The sequence below is a fragment of the Denticeps clupeoides genome, chromosome 19 (assembly GCF_900700375.1).
Source record: "Denticeps clupeoides chromosome 19, fDenClu1.1, whole genome shotgun sequence".
Classification (NCBI taxonomy): Eukaryota; Metazoa; Chordata; class Actinopteri; order Clupeiformes; family Denticipitidae; genus Denticeps; species Denticeps clupeoides.
The window spans coordinates 16,857,746-16,883,252 of record NC_041725.1 but is presented as its reverse complement, the minus strand read 5'-3'; the positions used below and the strand labels follow the sequence as shown (position 1 = coordinate 16,883,252).

The 25,507-nt window shown below is 48.6% G+C and overlaps 1 protein-coding gene across 1 annotated transcript; it reads right to left on the bottom strand.

Annotated features, from left to right (window-relative positions):
* Nucleotides 1-348: 348 nt before the first annotated feature.
* On the bottom strand, nucleotides 349-20,542 carry sh3rf1 (SH3 domain containing ring finger 1). Its single transcript, XM_028963062.1, has 12 exons — nucleotides 20,304-20,542; nucleotides 18,850-19,359; nucleotides 11,038-11,313; nucleotides 10,419-10,514; nucleotides 9,153-9,461; nucleotides 7,278-7,388; nucleotides 4,450-4,577; nucleotides 3,663-3,833; nucleotides 3,258-3,529; nucleotides 2,835-3,163; nucleotides 2,253-2,611; nucleotides 349-2,169 (listed from the first exon to the last, which is right to left on the bottom strand). The coding sequence occupies exons 2-12, from the start codon at nucleotides 19,207-19,209 to the stop codon at nucleotides 2,001-2,003; spliced, it is 2,580 nt and encodes an 859-aa protein (XP_028818895.1). The 5' UTR covers nucleotides 19,210-19,359; nucleotides 20,304-20,542; the 3' UTR covers nucleotides 349-2,000.
* Nucleotides 20,543-25,507: the final 4,965 nt, after the last annotated feature.

Genomic DNA, 25,507 nt, shown 5'->3' with positions numbered 1-25,507 from the left:
CAGGAGGCACAAGGTAGCCTCTAACAGGAATAAACAGAAACCAACTGAGCACACATTATGAAAACACCAAACATAACATTAAGACCTGTTCCCCACCAAAACTGCCCTGAGCCTGCAAGAACAGAAGTAAACAAAGATGAGAATTTCAATTTCTATCTCAGCGGTTTGTTAAAACTGTCTGTTTCAGAAAAGCATATTAATTTCTTGTTTAATTAATCAGATGTAATGAAGAATCAGAACAGAGGAAGGATTCGTTCATTCGTTTTGTTTATTATTTTTGGTATGAGGAGACAAACCTGGACAAAATATATATTTAGCAAATGTATTAAATATGAAATTAATGACAGCAACAATAATCAAATATAAAATCTTGGTAACCATTAGCCTTTATTAACGTTATGGTCATAAATCACTATAAAATGTGCTTTCCTTACAAGTGTTACAGAACGTTCTTGCACCATAAAAAGCCAGAAATCACAACAATAAAACAAACACAATCTACTTTCGTCTAGTAGAATAATTATAAATTGGGGCAGAAAAAAAAAAAAAAAAAAAAAAAAAAGATAAGAGAAGAGAAGCAGCACAGGGGTGAAATGCAGTGTGTGTGTGTGTGTGTGTGTGTGTGTGTGTGTGTGTGTTTAGTGCACTGTTGCCGGTGGGTGATGAGATTATCAGAGGAAATTGTGCAAAATTGTCCGTTTGGCACAGAACTGGCAACAGACAGACAGGAAATGAAGCCCCTGCAGGGAACCATGCTGAGGGGCCAACGAGTTGTAAAAATGATGAAAATAGGCGGAACATCCGAAGAACCTCACTCTCTCAACAGTGTTTCATATCAAACTACAGCCTCATGTTCAGCAGCCCATCACACACACATACAATTCATTCAAAACCATGCAGCCCCACATCAACTCCACAGGTACAGGACTGTTCCACGTTGCGCAGGGTTCTAGGCTCTAGATTAGTAGTCTCCGGAGGAAAGGGGAGGTTCTGGGTTAGACCGGGTTCTATACAGCAGTAGTTCACCACACCAGCAATTCAGTACACGAACACCAGAACTGGAGCAACGATCGAGTACTGTGCAACCAAAAGGCAGTTTGGAGGAGGCGCGTCTCTTCTCTTCGGCCATGAAATGATGTCATCGTGGGAAGCTGCATGTCGAGTTCCCTGCTTTTGTGCTTTACAAAAATAGAACTAACAGAAAAAATTTAACGCCTACAAAAATGCCTATGTCATATTCAAGTCTATGGGACATTATACACACACACACACACACACACACACACACACGGTTCTAAGAGAAAACTGCCCGTCACACCACAGGGCCCAGATCAGACCTTGAATAAAATTGTTCTGGCCGTCGTTGGGGTCAAACTGCAAACAGACCCAGAGGGTTTTCATCCCGATCAGTTCGAAGGTCCGGTCTGGGTATCAAAATCTCCATCTCACGCACACACACAAAATATAAATATAATGGATAAAAAAGTGAACGACTGCCTTGCATCACCGCGTGTGCCACTCAGCTGTGCTGTTGAGTGACGTCATGTGACCAGGAAAGGGAGGAGCAGCCTTTAAAAATAAACATTTTTAGATAATATGCATGGAATATTAGTACCGATTTGATCTATGGAGTGTACTACCAAAAAATTGTTAAAAAAAAAAAAAAATAGACAGAAAAAGAATCATCTACAGCAGACAGCTGCGTTCTGAACAGTGATCCTCAGATCAGCCGCTTCTCACCCTCATGGTTCTGACACGGGACAAGAACCAGGCATGGCGCTGCTCGGCACCGCAGACGCTTACAAACCGAACCGCGTGACAAAAACGACGCGAACGCCACAGTCCAGGACACGACAAAATAAGTTAATATTCATCTGTGGCTTTTCTGTACAATAAAGTGAGGGAACAGTACAAGGCACGTGACCCCGGCGACGTGTTACAGAGAATTAAATTAAGGGCGAGGTGCCGCTGGCCCCTCCTGGTCCCCAACGTCCCCAGTGTCAGATGCTGTCCACGAAGCTGCCGGGGAACAGCCCCGTCCGCCCGTTCCTCTGCAGGGTTCCTTTAAACCAGCCGTCCTCGCGCTTCTTGTGGACGAAGACTATGTCGCCCTCCTTCAGCTCCAGCTCGGCCTCGCTCTGCGGCGGGTAGGACACCACCACCCGGTACCTAAGGACGTCATCGCAGCACACCGCATTAAATACAGACACCACTGAAATGGAATTCTGGTCCCGGTGGAACGCGGAACTCACCTCTCACACACGATGGGCCGGGCGTCGCTCAGCACCGAGTGCAGGGAGGAGCACGGCTGGCGGGGCGGGGGCGCGATGGGGGCGGGGCAGTCCTGGGAGCCGTTCTTACGGTGCATGGGCTCAGCAGCTGAAGAGGAGGAGGACGACGACAATGATGAAGGTTCCAGCTCGATCAGACCACAACCAGAGCCACTCTGGCCTCCTCCAGCCGCACAAGCGTTCATACTGGACCCAGCAGCTCCCTGGGTCATCTCCATGGCAACCATCTGCTCCGACTCCAGTGTAGGGGATGAAGGGGGAGAGGGGCGGAGCTTCTTCTTATTGGACAGCAGCTTCAGCAGACCTTTCTTCTCTCTCTGCTGCAGTAAGAGGAGTAGATGATAAACCGCACAGTCCAGACTAAGCCCCGCCCCCTGATATCAAACTCAGCTCATTTTCACTAACTGGGGGTCAGTGGTATTTTTATCCCTAAAAAAAACACCACCTGTTTAATTACCATGGTAACCAGCCCCATTGTGTAAGTAGAGTGGGAATTCTGGGTAGAATGTTGTTGGTGTACAGTGTGTGTGTGGAGGTGCCCACCTTCCCGTCCTTGTCCAGCCTGCAGACCACAGTTTGGTGCGCAGCATTGGCCACACAGAGGGGGGCGGAGTTACCAGAGCCGACCGGCACCGCCAAGACCGCCACCGGCCTGAGCGCGTCAGCCTCCAGAGAGGCAGCGCTGACGTTGGGCGGGGTTAGAGAGGCAGCGGCACAGCCCAGGGACACGGTGGAGCGGGTGGAGCCAGGCAAGGCAATGGAGGCTGGCATGGGCTGGGCACACAGGTTCAGGTGAGGCAGGTATGGCATGGCCTGCTGGGACTGAATGGGCATCACCGCTGCGGTCGGCCGATCCTGACTGTGACAGGCGGCTGGACAAACCCAGAAAAATTACTTTACATTATATATAGTTCACAAAAACACCACAAAATCAATCCATAAAAAGAACATTTGTGCGCATCTCACCAGTTCTGACAACACCGCGGGCCTGATTCACAGTCATCTGCGGCGTCACGTGCATCAGAACCTTGGCGTGCTGTCCCGATGGAATGTGAGTGGCCGTCACCACGGCAGCCGGCAGAGGGCTGGGTGGGCCGACACAGGTAGGCAGGGGCTTTGTGAGGTCGACACCCCCTATTACAGCCCCCACTGTGGAGGGGGTGACTATAGTGACCCCGCGGCCCGCCTGTGAGCACAGGCTCAGAGGGACTTTGGGTTGGCTGCTGCCCGACGCAGTTCTACAGGAGAGCACCAGATGGGGTTAGAGGTCAAAGTTGAGAAATCACGTCCTACGTGTGTATATAACATGCACCATAGAGCCTGTGTGTGTGGCAGAGAGAGAGAGCGAGAGAGAGAGAGAGAGAGAGAGACCTGCTGATGGGACTCATGTAGTTCCCGGGAAAAACTCCCATTTTGCCGGTGTGCATGGAGGTGCCTTTAAACCAGCCGTCCTGACATCTCTCAAACACCAGGAACATCTCGCCCTTCCTCAGCTCCAACTCATCCTCCTTACGGGGGACGTAGGGGAACATAGCAACATACCTACACACACACCATAGTAAATTGTACCAGCACATTAGGATTTTATAATATATAAACATTTCATGAGATTGTTATTTTTAAAAATCTGTATTTTATCAGTGATCCCATTGGCCTCTACTGAATTCTAGAACAATGGCCTTCACCTACCACAAGGGGGCAACATTTGTCAGGATTAAAAGGTACATGAACGTTTAAGACCTGAAACGTATTAGTGTGAAATGCTCCAGTTAACAATGAATTTCTGGCTCCTTTCACTTTTCACTTCTTTCTCCAACGTCCTAAATTCTACCAGGTTCACAGACTGACACACACATACATAAGTAAAACTTTTAGAAGGTTCTCACACACAGGAAGCTGAAACCATATCTAACACAAATCTGCTGCTCTGGACTGTAAGGTCAAGGTGGAGAGGTCAGGGGTGAGTGGGTGGCCTTTCAGAAATGGGCCCCTAGAGGGTGAACAGTTTTGTTGGAAGTTTGACTTAACCCTTGACCCCTACCCACACCTGTGCCCTCAGCTGAAGGGTCATGATGAAACACACTTGATCATTACAGTGTGTGAGAGAGATTATCTCCATCTACAGGTGATTTAAATTTGTTAGGTTTCTGTCACTCACACTGTAGGTCTCTGTCTGCTGCACTGCTCACTCGTGACGGGGGAGGGTCTCGGTCCAACAGCCAATGAGGATGCAGCTCCAACAGTGGAGCACTGTGGAGGAGGGGGAGGAGGAGGCGGCAAGATGTCCTGCAAAAAAACGAAGCAATTAGTTGATTTATTTTTAAGCAATTTGACCATCTGGTTGCTGGCTTTAAGTTAATTTGCTCAGACAGAACAGACCCCGCCCACAGACTGGAAATGGGCTGCAGCTGAGGGCGTTCTGGTGGGCTTAAATGCTTCCATACGACACCAGGCACAGGAAGTATAACGCAGTACTGTAAACATGATGACTGCTTGTTTCCATGTTGTACACATGCATGTCATTATGTAACGTTGTTTAAACGCTGTTTCGTTTCACTATTTACTGTATGTTGCTGAAATGACAATAAAGCTCAGTTGAACATAATCAAATCATCGCAACACACACACAAAATCCTCAACTACAGTTCACTACATTTGAATTCTGAAAGTTAAAGCCATTGCTTCCCCATGCTGGTCCAGGCAGGTTGGCCGGACTCCGCCGCCACAACAATGTTGTGTTGCAAAGGAGTTGAGTTTTCCACCTCTGCCCATCAGGCTGGGCTTGGTGAACGCCAGATCACTGTCGAATAAAACCTACATCCTCAAGGACAGAAACCAGGATGTCTCCTGGTGAGTCCAGCGCTCTACGCCGAGCTGCTGCCATATTTTAATTCCCTGCGGTGTTCGGGTCACAGAGGAGGCTTGGCGATGGTACTTAAATCCAAGTTTAAGTGCAAACAAATCTTCTTTGTACTGGGTCTGCGATCAGCCTGCGATCTTCTGCACGGTGGTTTATCAGCCGCCTAAATACAATAAGGACTTTAAAAGTGAATTTTCTGACTTCCTGGCAGATTTCATGCCCAGATGAAGTGATCATTGTGGGAGATTTTATTTATGTGTGCTGCCATGCTGTAAATGGGGCCCACTCAGAAGTGGGGCCATACACTGGACCTTGAATTAACACGCGTGATATCAGTAGGTAAACCTGGAAATTGGAGACGCGGGGTCCTGCCAAGATGCTCTGGACCAGGTAGCAAGCACCACTTAAACCTCAAGGCGAAAATCTGAACCATGGTGAAATGCCACCACTCGCGCCATCAGACGAGAGTGTAGAAATGCTGAGTGAAAATGGAAAAAGATCACTTGCAATGGTCTGACAGCACTGGCAGCGTTAAGGGGCAGTGGTGGTCTAGCGGTTAAGGAAGCGGCCCCGTAATCAGAAGGTTGCCGGTTCGAATCCCGATCCGCCAAGGTGCCACTGAGCAAAGGACCGTCCCCACACACTGCTTCCCCGGGTGCCTGTCATGGCTGCCCACTGCTCACTCAGGGTGGTGGTTAAATACAGAGGACACATTTCACCGTGTGCTGTGCATCACAAGTGACAATCACTTCACTTTGTTGTTATTAGAGGGCCGGTGAAAGTGGCTAGAAATAAATTCCATTCTTTCGCGGAATTCCATTCCATTCTGACCAAACTCAAGCCAGTCCTTTCCAAACGAAATCTGGAAACAGTGATTCACGTTTTCATTACGTCCCGCCTTGACTTCTGTAATTCATTGCTTTTTGGGATCAGCCAGACATCAAAGTTTTTTTGTCAGACCTACTCCGATCTTACACTCCACCCCGTTCTCTCAGGTCTTCAAACCAGAGACTATTGTCTGTTCCTCGGTCACATTTCAAGCTCAGAGGTGATAGGGCCTTTGCAGTGGCCGCCCCACATCTATGGACCGACCTGCCAATCGGTGTCAGACAGGCGCAGTCATTCACTGCTTTTAAATCTCATTTAAAAACTCACTTTTACACCCTGGCATTTAACCCAGTGTGACGTGGTTCTTATACAGTGTTCTTATGCAGTGTTTTATGTGGTTTGTTAGGCAGTCCTTTCTTAACTCTTTTAGTATGTTGTCTTAAATATTCTGTTTTATTCAACCCCTTGTTTAATTCAAATTGCTGGATGTTTTGTTTTATTCTGTTTTTCTTTTGTTCTTAACTTTTAATGAACTTTTTGTCCATGTCTGTCTTGTTCCTGGTAATTTAACTTATTTTTTATTTTAATGTACAGCACTTTGGTCAGCACCGTTGTTGTGTTTAAGTGCTTTATAAATAAATATGGTACGATATGGTATGATAAAGGGATTCGGCTTTTAAAAAGCTGTATAACTCAAATTTAAACCTCCTCCTGTCAACACATCACACGCCCAGGCGTAGCGCAGCGTCCATCACCTGCATTTCTCCACCCGGGTATGCCAGCCAATGTCACAAACTGGACCATTGCCACTACCAACACTAACATGCAGGTTACTGGCGCTTTAATTCAAGCGTTCTGGTTGGGGAACTGGTGAACGGTCACAGTTCCTAGCGTGGATGGAGTCGTGTTCAATAAATCCTTGCAGCTGCAGAATAAGTCATTTGAAGCAGGAAGTGTTGGCGTCTCTCTGTGCCATTTTCCCGGTTCACTGTTGATGTGTAACATGAGATAATTAGACTTGCCCCAGGAGGCAAGAATCATCCCAGTGAAACACACACACACACACACACACACTGCAGTGCTTGCACATCACACCCAAGTGAGTCGGGAGAATGTCCTCTACAAACACAGTCTGTGTGACTCAGGCGGGGAAAATGTATTTGAAGAGGAATGAACCGCAGGAATCCTGGCTTCACACACCACTAATATCGGCATAAATCAAACACAGAAAGACCGGGAGACGGAAAAATCATAAAAACACGAGCCACACAAACATATTCTAATTGTCATAATCTTACCAGTGGAATGGAGGCATAACTGGTCTCTGGTGGAAACGTGAAGACTGTCGCCGTGGTGACTGGGCTGCTTGGAGGAGGGGTCACAATCAGGCCAGTCGTACAGATGTGGACCTGCAGGAGGTTAAATACCATAAATCCATATAAATCATGTTTGTGGAAGGAAGATAATTTGAAGAGACAAAAACTCAGAAATTAAGATGGAAGGACGCCGTGATGGAAGACCAGGGAAGGTTCAGCATGTCTGCGCGTGTAAGAGCGAAGCAAAGATACAGACAAACATCTCTGCCTCTACAGATACCAGAAATGCGCTTAATGAAGAAAAGATCCCCGGTTTCATGGAACTGATGACCGCGACGCCGCAGCTGAACCCGCTGGTTAAGAAGTTATCGATTGCTAGTGAAGCAGTAACCGTGCTGCTAACCTGCCTGGGTGGGTGGATTGTATGTAGAAAGAGAGAACAAGGGCCGGCGAGTGGGAATCGCGAACACGCCCAACGTTCCTCAGCTCACCAACATGTAAACAAAAGTACAACCGGCGGGTTTAACCCCTTCCCCAGCTCATCAGGGCTTCAGGAAGCAGGGCTACAAAAATACTAGTAAATCCTAGAAAGAACATTTATGTTTGGGCCACGCCCATTTCCAGCTAAAAAGTCATGCCATTCATTCAAATCCCAATGACTGATGCCGATTTTGGATTAGTCAGGCCATTTTGAAGCTGCATTAATTTTTTGGGATTTGTTGAGTCTGGTATTGAAGTCATGTGACCTTGCTTCGCCTCTCTCTGTTCAAAAAGTAAAAGTGAGGCAACAGGGACCGGTAGTGGTGGCCCGTCCCAGAATTCCCAGCCTTCACCTCCTGCCATAAACCGCGCAGAAAAAGAAACTTTGCCCCGGAGTGGTTCTCACCCTCCTTCCATAAATCTGCAGCTCACACCCAGGTCAGAGGCGCGGATCAGCTTACAGTCCCACTGTCAATAGCAGAAACACGGGTCACCTGACAAGAGCACACGCCGGCGAGCGCCGATTTCCGCCGGGGACGATCGCATCCGCAGCAAGATCATAAAACACGAGCTGCGCCGCGTCAGCAGGAGTTTAAAAGGCTTTTATGTGAAACTGGCACCCAAGAGCAGTCCAAACTGAAACATGGGCAGAATACCACGCCACGTAAAAGTGAGGGGCGGAGCAAACAGTCTAGTATATAATAAAATTAAATTATATGATATATATATATATATATATATATATATTTGACCACCACAATAATTTGCACAGAAATAACGTACTTCATACATGATTTCATGTAAGTGATTGTGTTTTTTTTTTTTTGTTTCTCCCGGCGGTCCCTCCACCCCCTGTTGCCCGACATCCAGCCCGCGTGACTGCGGTTCCTGGGAACGAGGAAGCGGAGCGCCTGTCATGATGAGGTTGCCGTGGAGACGGCGGGGAGTGCACGGTGGGGGTTTTTGTGTGTCTGTGTGTAGTCATGCATCCTGATTTTCAGGGTTGGGGCAGAGAGAGAGTCGGCCGGTTACAGGCTCTGCAGAAAAACGCGGCAGGGAAAGCGCGGAATGAAAAAAAAATATATTATACACATTTATTAATTACATATATAATTTTATATATATATATAAGAAAACTTTCATTTTGATTTATGTCTTTGATTCACATCACTCTGCCCTCACCGGTCACCTGCTCTCGCTGGCACCAGTTCCCGCTCGGCATTCCAAGGTGAAACTACGACACACACACGCAGATAAGTGGAGGTCATGGTGCATCTGTGTCCAGTCCCTTCTGATCTTATGCAACCGTAACTACGGCAACATCTGCACAGGGTAAAGAAGGTCTGCAGGACGGGCAGCGTGCGGGGTCGCGAGTACCTGTGAAGGTGCGCTGGACGACAGGCCGCCGCTCAGCTCCCCGATCCGGGCCGCCGCAGTGGGGTTGCTGGAGCTGATCAGCACCGGACCACTGATCTCCATGGAATGCCTCTGGGGCGGCGGCGCCAGGGAGGGCTTGTGGGACATGGTGAGGGAGGTGAAGGAGTGGCGCTTCTTGCTGTTCTTCTTCTCCCCTCCAGGTTTCTGCAGACCGTTGGCCTGGTAGGACGAGGACGAGCCTTCAGCAGGGTCGCCGGAACCTTCCGAAAGCTTTTCCAGCTCAATCAGCTGCCGCGCCGCAGAATTAAACTGAGGGAGACAGGAAAGGAGCGGAGGTTCAAACTTCTCACGCCCGAACTGAAGGAGATGCACGTCCGGCCCTGATGCACAGAAGCAGGGCAGATAAATAAAAAACTGCCAATCATGCAATTCTCACTAATGATTCTGCAAAAGAACCAACAACCTAAGCATGGTGTCATTTAATTATGCCATCAACCATCCTAAACCAGAAAGGGTGGTAGTAGCCTATTGGGTAACACACTCATATATGAACCAGAAGACCCAGGTTCAAATCCCACTTACTACCATTGTGTCCCTGAGCAGGGGGGGACTGTCCATGTAACTACTGATTGTAAGTCGCTCTGGACAAGGGGGTCTGGTAAACGCTGTAAATGTAAACTGACGTTCCTCAGAGTGGACGACCATTGAAAACAGAGAACACAGAACCCTGCTGTCCTAATTCAGACAGAATTGAAATGAGTCAGAACCTGGCGTGACCAACCTGAGGACCAGTCACACCCTAAAAGCCTGGATAAGTGAGCAAGCAGAACAGAAACGACTTGAGGTTTTTTTTTTTGGTCCATTTTTTGATGTCAGGATGTTTAAGAAAATTGCAGCGTTGCCTGAAAGGTCCCCTGCTCGCGATGTGACAAACATGCCATTCAGGAACACCTATTATATGTGGACGGCTGCTGTTTCCACAGATATTTCTGGCGTGGTGACGCACTTCACGAGTATCAGGGCTCATCTGGAGCCTGTGGAACCAGAGGAGTCGATGAAGTCGGGGTTTTATTGCCACGGCTGCGAATTCACAGCCCACCTACGGCGACATCTCTGCTCTTGGGACACTTGGAACTCGGATAAAGTACATTTCTGGATGTTTGCATATGGCGCTTTTTTTAGAGAGGGTTTTTTTCCCCCCCCGCATCTCAGGGAAAGTTTCAATGAATTATTGAACTAAGTGAAAGTGTGTGGTCACTGCCTCACCTCCACGTAAGATATGGGAAAGATTCCAATCTTATCTCCCAACATTCCTTCAGCCCAATTCTCATCCACCCGCCGAATCACGGTCAAAATATCATCCTGAGGGAAAGGAGAGAAATAGAAAAAAAAAGTCAAAATGCTGCCATGAAGGGAAATGTTTTAGTACATCTGATAAAAGTCACTGAATGTGTGTATAGTGTACACACACACACACACACACACACACACGTGTGACTATTTCTTGCATACACGTGAGTGGAGTTAAAAGAAACGTTGTGATGTGCAGGAAAGACGCAGAAGATACCTGTTGTATCCCTGAAAGAAACGGCTCCTATGGAAGACTGTTCAGGTGTGCATGTGTGTGTTCCCACCACCTCTAACTGCCATGTGTCACAAACCTCAGTGTGTGGATGGTGTGTAGAGGATGGGGGTTATACTCAGTTCTCACACACACACACCCCGGCTGATCCAGGGCGTAAATCTGCAGTAAAAAGTGTGTTTCTGCGCTGACCGACAGAATCTCCCTCTATAGTCCCCAGATGGTTTGGTGGCTTTTGAAGTGACGTTATGAGGTTCTGGCATGAAGGTTGCTGGTGGTCAGGGGTCGAGTGACCCCACTCACCTTAGAGAAGGGGAGACAGTCCTTGTCGGCCTCTTTGTCTTTCAGCTCAAAGTCGTATAGTGCCTTGCACTGAGGCAAGGGCTGTGGGAGGGGCTTGATGACCTGGACAAAGTTGGTGGGGAAGAAGCCGTGCGCCCCGCCCATCTCCCCGTGGAACCAGTTCTCGTCCACCTGTCGGCGCAGGATGATGATGTCACCCTTGCCGAACTTGAGGTCCCCGGGCTCCTTGCCGTCGTAGTTGTAGAGGGCCTTGGCACACGGCAGCTGTGGAACGCCCTGCGGAGAAGACGAGAACCGTGAGGCGCATGGATAATGCAGCGGCACTCAGACTCCCATTCATTTTTCACGACCGGAAGAGGGAGATGGCAAGCGGAGAACCGTTACACAAGAACCCGTAGACACGTCTCAGAGAGGCGAGTCACTTATTCCGTGTGTGTGTGTGTGTGTGTGTGTGTGTGTATGTATATATATATATATAATTCAGTTTTTCCACAGAATGGTCCAGTCAGCAATTCACCCACAATGCCTTGGGGTTCATGATGGACCGAAACAGCTAGAGGGCAGGCCCATTTATCTCGCTATACTGTGCTTCATGGTCCCGGCCCAGTCGTCTGGAACCCCTGAAAGGCCCATTCAGCACCAACAATCAAAGATCGGAGGTCTTTCATTCAAAGACCCTTTTATTTTTTTATTTTTTATAGAAAGAGCATCCAAGAGAAGGGACGTCCCTTCAGCAAAACATCCTGACCGGTGCCCAGAATCACAAACAGCAGGAATTCAACAAAGAAGAAGAAGAAAAAAAAAAAAAAAGTCATTAAAAAGCAAAACACAAGACCCTTTTACCCAGAATCCACCCAAATATCCTGCATTCAGGTCTCTGAAACAAAACCAAATCGAAGCTGGTGCCCAGCTGGACCAGGATTCTGGTGTTACGCCTAAAACCGGGGATGTCTGTAGAGAGATGAGGAGGAGAAGAGGAAACCAACTGTGTGTGGAGAGAAGTGAGAGGTGCCCGGATCTACAGGTGGAGTTCCAGCAGACCTGCTCCATCAGCACATTCAGACGTGGCCATGCCTGCGTGTGGCCTCCTGCTCTGCTTCCGGAGTGGAAAGTGTGTTAGAGGGAGAGAACGTTTGCACTGGACCTACATGAAAGCACCAAGTCCAGGCCTTAATCCAGTCCAAACAGCAGACATAAACCCAAGCCTGTATGAAGTTTGAAGTATGAAGTTCCTGTATCAAAATGTGTATTATAATAAATCAGAACCATATTTCAGCCATATTTCAGGGGGGAGCTGGGAGCCTCGGCTCTGAAGAACCAAACACTCAAAACTCAAAGGTTTTTCCAGCATTTCACCAACACCACCCAAAATCCACAAGCTCAGATGCCCTGAGAGCCACGGACCACACCTCAAACATCACACTTCACTCTGTGGGTGTGGGTAAGAAAGATCATTTAGGAAACAAGGATTAAAATCAGTTCTGAACAGGAGATCATGGTACATTCCTCTCTTTTCATGTAGTCCAAAGCAGACGAGAACTCAAATGACATCAAAAGATTTTTCAAATCAAACCAGTGTGTGAATGTGACTAAAACCCACCATATGTGACTCCAGCATTGATCTGTACGCTTATAAGTTCAAAGGTCAAACGAGTCCCTCCTTCTCCAATTGCCAGGCTGATGGGGCAAATGTTGAGGTTCGTTGAGGGATCGCTGGGTGACTGTCGGGTCCATCAGTCTGTTTAATAAGTGATCATGAGGCTGGGTCATGGGAATTCACAAAACTCATGAAACATAAACGAGGCCATCTCGCGTTCATTAGCACTGATGATCCTGATTATGTGACCCAAAAGAGTCATGGGAAATGGTGACAAATAGCAACGAGAGCAATGGCACAGTGTGTGGTTGGAAATTTAACCTATGTAGAGTCAGCCATACACCCTGGACCCAACTAACCAGGTGTAGCTGGTGAGAGAACCTCAGACTGGATGATGAAGACGAGCAAGATCTGCTGCAGGTCTCTCCACATCTCCCACAGGTTTGTGTAGGTTGTGGAACTGCAGTCCTGATTGTGTAGCTGCTGGGTGTCATGTGACCCTCCCATGAGAACCAGAGGGAGAAAATCAAGAGCAACACATCTGTGGGCCACATGATGGGGTGTGTGTGTGTTCATATCCCCCCGATGACCCTCAACATTAACACTCTTCAGCCCCAACATGCGTTCGTTCCACCCACTGCTTCCTCTCCCACAAATGTAGCTGCAGCTCTGTAGTAAAAGGGGAATCCAGAGAGTAGAAGACACGAGTTACAACACACACCTGCCCCACGCTGACCAGCCGTTGACCCCTGTAAACGCCCAGATGGACTGTCCTGATGGCGCTGGACTACAGCTTGTGGGAATCAAGAGCCATGTAGTCTGAGGCAAGCTGCCTCTACACCACATGGGAAGTGTGGACACGAGACCCATGAAGAGTCCATGTGTTCACCTGACAGGACATCCAGGATATGCTGGACATATGGCAACATGGATCAGAAAAGGACAAAAAAGGATCAGAGCAGCAGATTGGACATCAAAAAGAGCAAAGGGGTCTGGATTTATGTTATTTAGGTTATGGAGGAAGAACAGTGAGCCATATGGTCTTAATAAAGCAGACGTGGGTGTGCATGCACGCTCGTTCCTCCGCTAGAACAGGTTGTGGGTGGCCGACGGATCAGTTGAACATGACATTCAGGTGGCCAACAGCGAGCACCAGGATCCAAGGGCCGTTTGGGTTCTAACTATGGTTCTGTTGCCGCCTGTCACTGAGGACAGCTGGAAAGGAGCAGGGACTGCAGATGAACCTGGGTTTCTGGTTCTAGGTTCTTCGATCCCGTACATCAGGTGCTGAGTTTTGTGCAGTGGAACTGTGAAGGTATCTGCCTCTGGGCCCACAGGCTTTTCACTGTGTGTGTGTATAAAGTGCGACTCCTGTTTACTTTAGTCTTCCACACACACACACACACACACACACACACACACACCTAGTGGGCGGGTCTCACACCAGACTGATAGGGTCTCAATTCCCAGCATTTAATCAGACGCCCTTATCCAGGGCGCCATACAATCAGTAGTTACAGGGACAGTCACCCGGGAGACATTCAGGGTTAAATGTCTTGCTCAGGGACACAACAGTAGTAAGTGGGGTTTGAACCTGGGACACTGTGGTTATCTGGTTTAAAGGCAGGTGTCTTTGTACCATCCACACTTTCTTTTAGGTTGGAAGTCATCTTAAAATGAGTTATGGGATCATTTCGACATGGATTGCATGTAAACAACCCTGTTTTATTTGAATTATTTATTGAATTAGTTTATTGAATATGATTATAATGACGTAGACCAAAGATTGATCAGATTTGTAGTTTGATTGAAATTGATTGAGCTTTTGTTCTGTCCCACAGTCCCAGCTGAAATGTATTTAGTGACGCGGGATGAGTGACACCTCTCTGGAGCAGCACCATGCCATGCAAAGTGACTTTACGTAACCGGGGGCCGTTCCTGCACGCTCCTCACTCTTCCGCAGTTTGATTTATTTATATTTCATAAACCTTACCGACTCCCGGTTAACGTCAAGCACCCCCAAATGCAGCATAAAGATGGGAAAACGCATGGATGTGACGCATTTAGAACGTTCGTGTAGATTTTGTGGAGAGTGTGCGTTATACTGTACACACACACACACACACACACACACACACAGTGCAAAGTACAGCGGGCTTTTTCTGCCTACCTCAGCACAGTTTCCCACACATCAGCAACCCTGGTCGAGCTACAGAAGGACCAGGATGACACACAGCTGCAGATCCAAAAGGGGACCAAAAAATAAATAAATAAATAAATTCTGCTCGTATGGATGAGACAAGGTCAGAGGTCACAGGCATGAAAAATAAAACTTGGTCTCTAATAATGAGTCGGCCCGAGGGAGTCACTTAACATACAGCCAATTAAAGGGGCGTGTAGAACAAATCACAGCCACCAATCACAACACAGGCCAAGGGTCAAACCTCTCAGAGACAAGGATGGAAAGCAGGAGCAAGAAAGTTAATGCGGTTCATGCGGGAGACATCATATGAACTTAACTTCATACAGGACACACACAGCTGGACCAGAACCCAGGTGGAGATGCCAGCACCTCAGTGAACGGTCATGTGAATGAAGTTCAGGTTCTGGCAGAACAGTGGACCACACACAGACTAGATTTAAGTGAACGGGTGAGGGGTGTCAAACAGCTGACTATGCACAGGTGGGACAAATGGAACACACACACTCCACAAGTGAAGCGAATCGGCCGATGTCAGTGACGTCGACCCAGTGGATCGGATGGGTCCCACGGACAGATCTGCAGGGACCCGTCTGCTTGGAGGCAGAGCGACTGGATCTGTAATTCATAGTTGTCCTTCTGGACACCTTGGTTTTATGCTTTACAGCATTTACCTGACGCCCTTATCCAGAGCGGCTTACAATCAGTAGTTACAGGGACAGTCCCCCCTGGAGACACTCAGGGTTAAGGGTCTTGGACACAATGGTAGTAAGTGGGATTTGAACCTGGGTCTTCTGGTTCATAGGCGAGTGTGTTACCCACTAGGCTACTACCACCCCAGACTGTTCAGAGAGTTAAAAATAAAACACAGCTGTAGCATGTGTGTGTGTGTGTTGCATGAAAGATCCACGTTAATATTTGACGGGAATGTGAATTAACACAAAAAACACATACTGTACGAGTGGAAATGCACGCACGCACACACCATCCTGTGGATAGTCATGACTGAGGAGGAAAATTTACAACGGTCATAAAATATCAGGTCATATTCCCCCGCTGAGAATAAAAATAAATAAATAAATAAAAATAATTAAAATCTGTGTACACACACACCCTGTACCAAACATCTGATTATTTTTTTTTTTTTTTAGTCCTCCTGCATCCAATTCTCACCCAGAAACTAAAGCCATGATACAATCACTCATTAGGCTTAATGTGTCTCACACACAAACATTATAGTAGCAGCTAATAAAACACCAGCAGGGTGACCAGGATGACCACCTCGTGGATTTTAAACTCTAAACATAGTTCACAAAGCATCTCCACACATACAGTATAAATAACTGGAGACAGGTGGAGACAGGTGGAGCCACACAGAAGGGTCCGGAAAGACAGGCACACTTATTATTAGACTGCTTCCTCAAAATAAATTCTATTTTGCACATCGAAGCGATTTCTTCCTGAGGCTCCCATGTATCCTGCACAGCGTGTCTAAAATATTCGCCGGAAGATTCCACAGCTGTTTTCACTCGCTCACCTCCGGCGGATCAGATGGAGAATAGGGGAATACTGTGAAGCGCGGCGCACACACACACACACACACACACACACACCCCCCGCCTGCTGGGGCTCGGAGTTAATGAAGGGGTTCCGTGACACGGGCCGGGTCAGCCAGAGGTTCCCACACAAGCCGTGATGTCATCAAAAAGGGCCGGCATGACTCACCAGAACCCACAGAGGAGAGGCTGCAGGCCCGGGCCAGGAAGGGCCAGGAATTTTCACAAGAGCCTTTTATACGCAGGAGGACACAGTAAACAACATTCCGACCCGGGGGGGGGAAGAGGAGAAAAGCAGCAGTTTACACAACACAAAGCAAAAACAGAACAATCGACAAACGGCGTCAGCGCCAGAATCATTTGGGTTCTTTAAGAGTCTAGCAGAGAACGTCGCAAGAATAAGATTTTAATATTTATGGGAATTATGGGATGGGTCCGTGCAGGGAGGACCTGTGGGGAGCATCGATTCCACGCACCGTTGAGGTTCTCGCCGGAGGGACCCAGTTAATCCAGAGGCGGACCAGCAGGGACGTGCCGAAATGGGGGCTTCAGGGAACAATAGGCCACCCCTAAACACACAGGAAAGTGACCCGTGAGAGGCCACAGTCGCTGTGGACACTCATCAGCTGCCGGGGTCTTTTGTGTTCTTCCAGTCGGTCAGACTCGATCACAGATGAGATTATCTGGGCCTCCATTCAACACACGCCTCGTTAAAAACGCACCCAAAATTTGCATTGGCCGAGGGTTTCGGGAATATCAAGAGGAAAAATGGGCCGCCGGGTCCGTGCAAGGAAGAAAGACAAACGAAGGAACCAGCGACCTCTGACCTTTCACCTCCCCCCTTCCTGTTCTTTGTCCATTTAAGATCTGACAGTTTGACGGGTACGACATAGCGGAAATATGGAGGAAAATGGTGCACACGCGGGACTGACCCTTTAACTCCGACCGAGTCCCGCTGACTCCGCGGTGAAGAGTTTAAAAGAGTTTGTAGGAACCAGCGAAAGTAACAGGACACAGGAGGTCAGTGTGCGGTTGACATTTGACCCTTTGGTGGTTTCACTCCTGCTCAGATGTTTCCATCTTTCATTTGGCCCGTTCCGCCCATCATACCAGAGATCCCGAGATGCTCTTTCCTGATTAAACTTAATCCTAATCCCAGCAGCTCTCCCTCCAAAACTGAATAACCAATCTAGAACACACACACACACACCCTGTCCAGTCCAGCCCAAACACCAAAAGCAGGACTCAGCCCACTTCTTCAAAGCTCGGATAAAAATCAAAATGAAGGGAAAAATGGAAACAGTTCAAACGGAACCACACACACACACACACACACACACACACACACACACAGGACAAAGAAAGGTAAGGGGATGAAGGAATCTGTGTGTAGTGTGTTTGGAGGGGGGGGGGGGGATTTTGGGATCATGAGCGGTGACTTGCACTTTGATCTCGGCTTTTCATCCGATGACATCCACCTGCAATCAGGCCCCGCCCCCCCAAACCCCCACCCGCACCGGCCGGTGCGCAGCGGAGCGCCGTAGCGGCCGGTTGTCCTTTTCACAGCACCTGCTCAAGGTTAACAAGCAGAACTCATTAACACACTTCCACCCGTTACCCCACACCACGCGAGAGTGTGTGTGTGTGTGTGTGTGGCAAGTACAGATCGCGTATCAGAATGTGAATGAAACCCTTGAAAAGAGCTCAAATAATAGTGCTGGAGCCAACATGAGTCCTTATCTCAATTACACCTTCGCATTCCTGCAGCCAGACCCCGCCCCGCCCAGCCAAGCCCCGCCCCCGTGGGAGGAGGTCGCCAGCGCTGGCCGGCTCCGCCGTACAGGGGACCGCGGCGGCGTACGGCAAAGCCCCGCGCACCTCTTCCACACACTGGGCAGGACACTTGCGCATTAAATATCACACACCGTCTAAACGGGTTTTAACCTCGTTCATCGCCCCGGTCGCGTGAAATAACCACGCCTGAGCGCTCCTCCAAATTTACCTTTTAGCACCGGCACACTCTTTCTAGCATTATTATTAAAAAAAAAAAAAAAAAAAAAAAAAAGAAGGGCTCATTAATAAACGATATTACTGGCAAAGTCTGAAGTATCCCACGGCATGCCTACAGTCGGCGGTAATAACAGGCTCGGCTGTGCAAACAGAGGAGGAGCCCGGAGCCCGTTCACACCGAAACGCCACCAGACGACGTGGGCGGGGCTACAAAGGCGTTTACACCTGAATGGACGTAAATAAAGAGACTCAGTTTCAACACAAGGACACATGCGAACAAAAGGTACGAAGAATACAAAAAAAAAAAAAAAGCAAAAAACAGTTCACATCTTCTCATGTGGGTCCCGGGTGAGAAAACCATAACAAAACCGGTAGTCATGACAACGGTCTTCCCAGAATTCTCGGCATAACCCTCCCGATGAAATCCCCGTATTTACGGCCACACTCACCCGGACCGCGGTGCTCTTGGCCTGCGCCCTTTGGGGCTGTGCTCCAGGGGGCCCCTGGCCCCGCACCACGGCCCCCGCAGAGCCGTTGGCCACGCCCGCCGGCGCCGGGCCCGCCCTGCGGGGCCTCTGCTTGATGCCGTCCAGCAGCCTCACCAGGAGGATGTTGCTGGGCAGCTCGTCCACGCCGCTCTCCACCAGCGTGCGGCACTCCGGGCAGCGCAGCTCCCCCCGGGAGCCCACAATGCCCAGCAGGCAGCGGCGGCAGAAGGTGTGCTGGCACGGCAGGACCTTGGCAGAGGCGTCCAGGCGCTCCAGACATACGGGGCACTCCAGAAGGTCCAGGAGCGCGGATTCGTCCATCTCTCTCTCTCTCGCTCGGGCAGGTTCTCGGTTCTTCTCTCGTCCTGATCACGAGCTTCAGCTCAGGAGCAGCGGCAGCATGGCGGTTCACGTCGGCCCTGTAATCACGTCACTCCCATGCCGCACGCGTGGCTATGACGTCAGATCCCGCTGTGAAAAGAGACACACAAAAAAAAAAACCCTTTTAAACGATTGCACAGTAAAATTAGGGGCAACGGTGGCCTAGCAGTTAAGGAATCAGAAGGTTGCCGGTTCGAATCCCAATCCGCCAAGGTGCTTCTGAGCAAATCACCGTCCCCACACGCTGCTCCCCGGGCGCCTGTCATGGCCGCCCACTGCTCACTCAGGGGGATGGGTTAAATGCAGAGGACAAATTTCCCTGTGTGCACCGTGTGCTGTGCATCACAAGTGACAATCACTTCACTTTACTTACTTAAATTCACACTTGAAAATACCTGGTCATCATGAGCGAAGACTAAATTAAATTCTTCTCAACCTCAACCTGTGGCCGCAAAATGTCCTAATTTTTTTATTCAGTCAGTTCCAACAATAATTCAAGACGATCCACTTTTTTTAAAAAGCATTTTTTTTTTGTTCTGTTCCTGTACTACAGATAGAACAGAAGTAATAAAGTGTGAAGTAGAACCGACACTGATAATCAAACCGGATTTAAAAGGTCGAAACCAAAGCCACGAGTTCCGAGTTCTGCCATTACGGGACTGTTCAACACACACACACACACACACACACACACACACACACACACACACACACCGGGTTTAAAGCTGCCGATCGGCCCGATGACCAGGAGACACCGGCTCTCCCCGCTCTATTGTCCCGGAAAACCGACGGAGACGAACTTCCCGGGATACGAGTCCCCTGGTCCCGCGAGTCCTGGCGTTACAGTCCGGTGAAAACGGAACTTAACACCGGCGCTCGGCGCCGAGATAAAGGAGGAAAAGGCGAGATTTAAACCGCGTAAAGCAGTAACGCGGAACAAAGCGGCAACAAGGCGGCGGCGGCGGAACCACGAATCCGGAAAAGTTTACACGAGTGCGGGCTCGGCTCTCCACCGCCGACGCGGCCCTCCTCACCTCCGCAACTCCTCCGTCCAGCAGCGGGGGCCGCAGCCCCGACCCGTCCCCGGCTCCGCCGCTCCCTCACGCCGGGCTCCGCCGCATTTCCCGCCTCCCGGTGGGGCCCGGGGCCCGGAGCGAGGTTCACGGCGACGGGAGGGGACGCGGGAAGACCGAGCTCCGGAGCTCGCGCCCCAACGCCATGACGGACTGGTGGTGGTCGCGCGCTGCGCGCCGCCGCCGCCGCCTCCGCTTTATACGGGAGCGCGCAGCGAGGGCGGGCTTTTGGGGTGCGCGCTTTGCCGAACGCCGCGCGCCGGCCACTTCGGCCACCCGACACGTAGGACCACGTCCGTTTAACTCGCGGTTAAATATGATGTTTTTTTTGGTTTTTTTTTTGGTGTCACTCCGCAGCTTTGTTTCTGTGGTCCAGCAGACTGACCACTAAACTTCTACCTCTTCTGTACAGGAGAACATCTCTCTACTTCTGGGCTGAGAAATGGTAGGGTGGTAGTAGCCTAGTGGGGTAACACACTCGCCTATGAACCAGAAGACCCGGGTTCAAATCCCACTTGCTACCATCATGTCCCCTGAGCAGGACACTTAACCCTGAACGTCTCCAGGGGGGTGGCTGTCCCTGTAACTACTGATTGTAAGTCGCTCTGGATAAGGGCGTCTGATAAATGCTGTAAATGTAAAAATTATGCTTTAGATGGCCGGGATTCGACAACAACAAAAATGCGGCCCTTTAACTTGATCGAACTGCGCAGTGTCTGTCTTATAGCCGGAAAATCTGTGCACACGCTCAACTAGGTATGGCCTCACCTTCAAACCAAAGGTCAGACCTGTGGTACACACCCCGCAGGTAGACGTGTAGGTGGCCATGATGACCTCTACTTCGGCCGACATCGGGGATTAAGAAAGAAGAAGAAAGTGAAGTGATTGTCACTTGTGATACACAGCAGCACAACACACGGTGCACACAGTGAAATTTGTCCTCTGCATTTAACCCATCACCCTGAGTGAGCAGTGGGCGGCCATGACAGGCGCCCGGGGAGCAGTGTGTGGGGACGGTGCTTTGCTCAGTGACACCTCAGTGGCACCTTGGCGGATCGGGATTCGATCCGGCAACCTTCTGATTACGGGGCTGCTTCCTTAACCACTTGGCCACCACTGCCCCAATTATGAAGACCATATACAGATATAAAGTTTATAAAGAACATGTATTTAAGTAAAAGTCTCAGTAGAAGCTCTGTTTCATTTATTAAGATGCCAGAAACAGTCCGGAGGAAGGCAGTGAAGTAATAATGAAAAAAAACGCTATAACGTGTGATTTACGGCCCGTTGTCCCTGCGCCATGCCCAGCGACTGCTGTGGGCCCTGCAGCCGGCCCTCGGGTCATATTTCAGCACGGCCCTCAGACTCTGGCCACACCCCTGGAGACCGGACAGGGACAGTAAAGCTGCGCCTCGACTTCCCGGGTGACCCGCCCCTGCAGAGATGTCATCCTCCAATGCGGAGTCTGCTTCCAGGTACAGAGTAAATTTAGCTCTGCACAACCACAAATTATTTAACAGTGCCCACCAGGACGTCACTAAAGCCACGCAGATGTTGCTCCCGTTCTCCAGGCTGGGATTCTGCGAGGAATCTAACCTCAATTTACTCTGATGTCATGGTAAACGTGAAATGAGGGATCTAAAAGTATAAAAACAGAATGAGGTTAACGCTGTAACGCTGGACAAAGGCGGACAGACGCATCATAATGACGAGACGCGGAGACACACAAGGCCGCCGCCCGCGTGATTGAGGTGACAGCTGTGAAATGGGGAACGGGGGGGGGGGGGGTTGAGAAGATGACACGATGACACACGTTCTCCCGCAGGAGGAACGATGACACGGACCCGCTCAGGAATCCGCCCGGTGCCGGGTGGAGGTGGAACCTGCGCTGCTTCTGCGCCCTGCTGTTTGTTTTTTTTGGGTTCTGGGTCACGCAGTCAAGAAATGGGTGGAGCAGCCGAACGTGGAACCACAAAGAAAAGCGACAACAACCGAGGCGAGGGGGGGGGGGTGGCACAGAGAGCGGGAATAAACGTGAATTACGAGATAAACAAAAAGCAGCCGCAGCAGCACGACACAAAAACAATATTTCACCCAGGAATGGGCGTGTAGGTGGATGCGTGCAGTAAGCGCCATTATGGAATAATAAGTCGTGTCAGACGGTCGTTTTATTTGTGAAGGCGGGAATGTCAATAGAAAAAAATGATTAAAAGACCTGGATGCTACCTCCTTTTTAACTTCTGAGGTCCTGACATTTGAGAAATCGAAATGCAATTCTGCATCAGCATGCTGTAAAATCTCCCAAATTCATAATTAAAAAGCATCTGGAACCCACGTCCTTCTAAACAGCCATGACGATTCGAATCAAAGGAACGTGCTGGTTCCTCAGCATTGCTTCCACGTACATTCTGTTCTATTTTTAAACAGAGATTTTATTGAAGTATCACACCAGGCAAAGTCATTCTCCGCAACACCCTCAGAGGAACAGGAACAGACTTTGAAGATGGTGCACGGTGCGATGATGATGATTCCCTTCCCGGGGCTGCGCGCTTTTCCCTCCCGATGCTCCCAAGAAGAATGGAGCCCCAGAGGAGAACCAGTCGCTCTGGACGGGACGCAGAGGTCAGAGGTTAATTAAGCCGGAGCAGTAAAACACCTACAGTAGCAGCAGGAAGATTAGGGCTTTATTGGTCCCCGGACCGGCACAGACGGAGGTGAACCGTCTGGCTGGGTTAATTAAATATGCAAGTAGGTTCATTCACTGCCGTTTCAGAAACTATAAAGGGAACAGAAGAGGAAGAGGAGCCAGGAGAGGAAGGACGGATCTCCAGGGAAATTACAACAGGGAAAGCCAATTAAATCCCTGCTTTGGGAACACAGGAATTAGGACATCTGACAAAAGTGGATTTAATTGGAAGGGCCTTCCTTGGATAATCGGCCTTCAGGTTATATTAGTAGTATAAAAAATGTGTATAAAAATAGATCTCATTGCTTTCAGTGTCTTTGTTTTCGCTATTATAGATTCTCTCTGAAGGTGGTTTGAAGTATATGAGAGGATGTGTGTAGGTGATGGTGACTGCTCAGTAATTATATTAATTACTAAATGCATTAAATATATTAAGGCACCATCAGCAGCTTCTATGTTGATTTTGCTGATGTGTTGCTAGGCAACCGTAACCCCTAATTCATCTACATTACTTGTGGACAGAATCCTTCCTTTATTGTGTTTATTAAATGGAAAGTATTGGAAGATGGGAATAACGAAGAAGTGGCAGCTGGTCCTACGTATGAGGCAACTGTAAATCGGACATTAATATTTCATGTGTTTATAGACCTCGAAATCTGCAGAAAAATGCAGAGCAGGTGTCTAAACGTCTGGATTATGTTGAGATTCGTGGCCATGAAGTATTTATCCCTGGTGCTCTGCAGATTCACCCCATTCACCACCTCAAGTTCAAGTTAGACAGTACGTAGTGAAGCGAAACGGAACCTGGGGCTACGTGTGACATTTAAGCAAAGTTACATACTGTGAGACATCAAGTGCAAACATGGGACACGGGCAGCGCAAGAATTACATTTAAGGCAAACAAAACCTGTAGACAACAAAGATGACAGACAGACAGACAGCACTAAACCAATGAAAAGGACAATGAAGGTGCAGAGTAAAAATAGTGCAAATAGCGCTGAGCAAAATGGAACAGTGCGATAATAGATCATAAAAACATAAAAGAGGTAGTGTGTGTTTCGCCCTGTTTCACAAAGCCCATTCATCACAAAAAATTCTCACCATCCATCCAAAACAGAAGGCGGAAAATTGTACCTGAGAAATATGAATAGAACAGAAAGGTTTTTTTTCAGTACAGGTGACACATCAAAGAACGGAAAACAAACAGGATGAATAAATATGAAAACTTCATGGCAAATATGACTCATTCCATCAAGAAGGATTTTATTGTCTTTTCAACCATCCACATAGTACAAGGGAACTCTTGTTTGTAGGTGGACTCGTTTTCACCACGGTGGAGTTGCTGAGAAGAGTGAAGTTGTGCAGCCTTGTGGAGATCTTGTGCTGTACATGAAGGAGGAAGAGAAGGATCTCGTATCTTCATCTTTGATCTTCGTGGCTCAGTGCAACGGGTTGAACAGTGTGGTGGCGTCTTCGGCTGAATGTTTGATCTGTGTGTAAAAGGGGTGGATGGAAGGCTGGACTTCATTACTACTGGTGTGTGAGAGTATGTGTGTGTGGGGGAGTGAGATGGGTCTGTAGTCACTGAGGCTCACAGGGTGAAATGGAGGCTGGTGTCAGGGAGAGAAAGCGTATGGTGTCAATATCTTCAAGACTTTTATTGTCATTGTACAGTTACCTGGACACACAAAGATGCAAGGAAACAAGATTTTAAAAACAGTATGAAGACACTACATATACAGAATATAGGTACAATAGACATGGAGGGGGGGTTATGCAAGAGCATCATAAATATGATAAATAAGGGGTGAAGGGCTTGGGTCAGTAGAGATAAGTGAAACTATTGGGTAAATTGGTAATTGCACATTGCCAGGATATTGCACAGGCCCAAAGTCAATAGCAGCAGTGAGATGACTGTACGGAACAAACCTGCACACCAGTGCATCTATCCTCCACCCTGAACCTACGTTCAGATGCCCTTATCCAGAGCTAGGATCTCAACCATGAATACAATCCTTTTATTCACTCTGTTGTAGTTTTTCTTACGTTAAAAGAAGAGAAGAAACAAAGAAGATCAAGAGTCTACAAGTTAGTCTAAGTATTCTTTAAAGAGAAGTCTTTAAAAAGCTACCGTCTGACCACCTAGGGCCCAAGACAGAGAAGAGTAGTGTTTGCGAATCCTCTTCATGGCAGTAACATTATAACATTCACAGTTGTTGATGCAGAGTATCTTCTTGTCATTTGAAACGAATCATCCAGGTCATTCCTGTACCTGAGAGAGGGTTCCCTACAAGATAATTGTTGATTGTCTTGGTTCTGCTCCCGAGGCATATATACACATGGTCGGACAGAGGCAGGGGAGGGTTGTAGTTGCACATCTCCATTAATCACGACTGACTGTTTCCCCTTAAAATGACTGAACTGTAGTACAGCACACATCAGTAAACCTGCTGCTGAATAGATATGGTCATAAGCAGTC

Excerpts from the sequence above, each read along its gene's own strand:
- sh3rf1 (XM_028963062.1), bottom strand. The coding sequence starts at position 19,209 with ATGGACGAATCCGCGCTCCTGGACCTTCTGGAGTGCCCCGTATGTCTG. Across the intron at positions 9,462-10,418 it reads TTCCCATATCTTACGTGGAG|TTTAATTCTGCGGCGCGGCA; the intron begins GTGAGGCAGTGA and ends TGTCTCCCTCAG. Across the intron at positions 2,170-2,252 it reads CGGCCCATCGTGTGTGAGAG|GTACCGGGTGGTGGTGTCCT; the intron begins GTGAGTTCCGCG and ends TGACGTCCTTAG.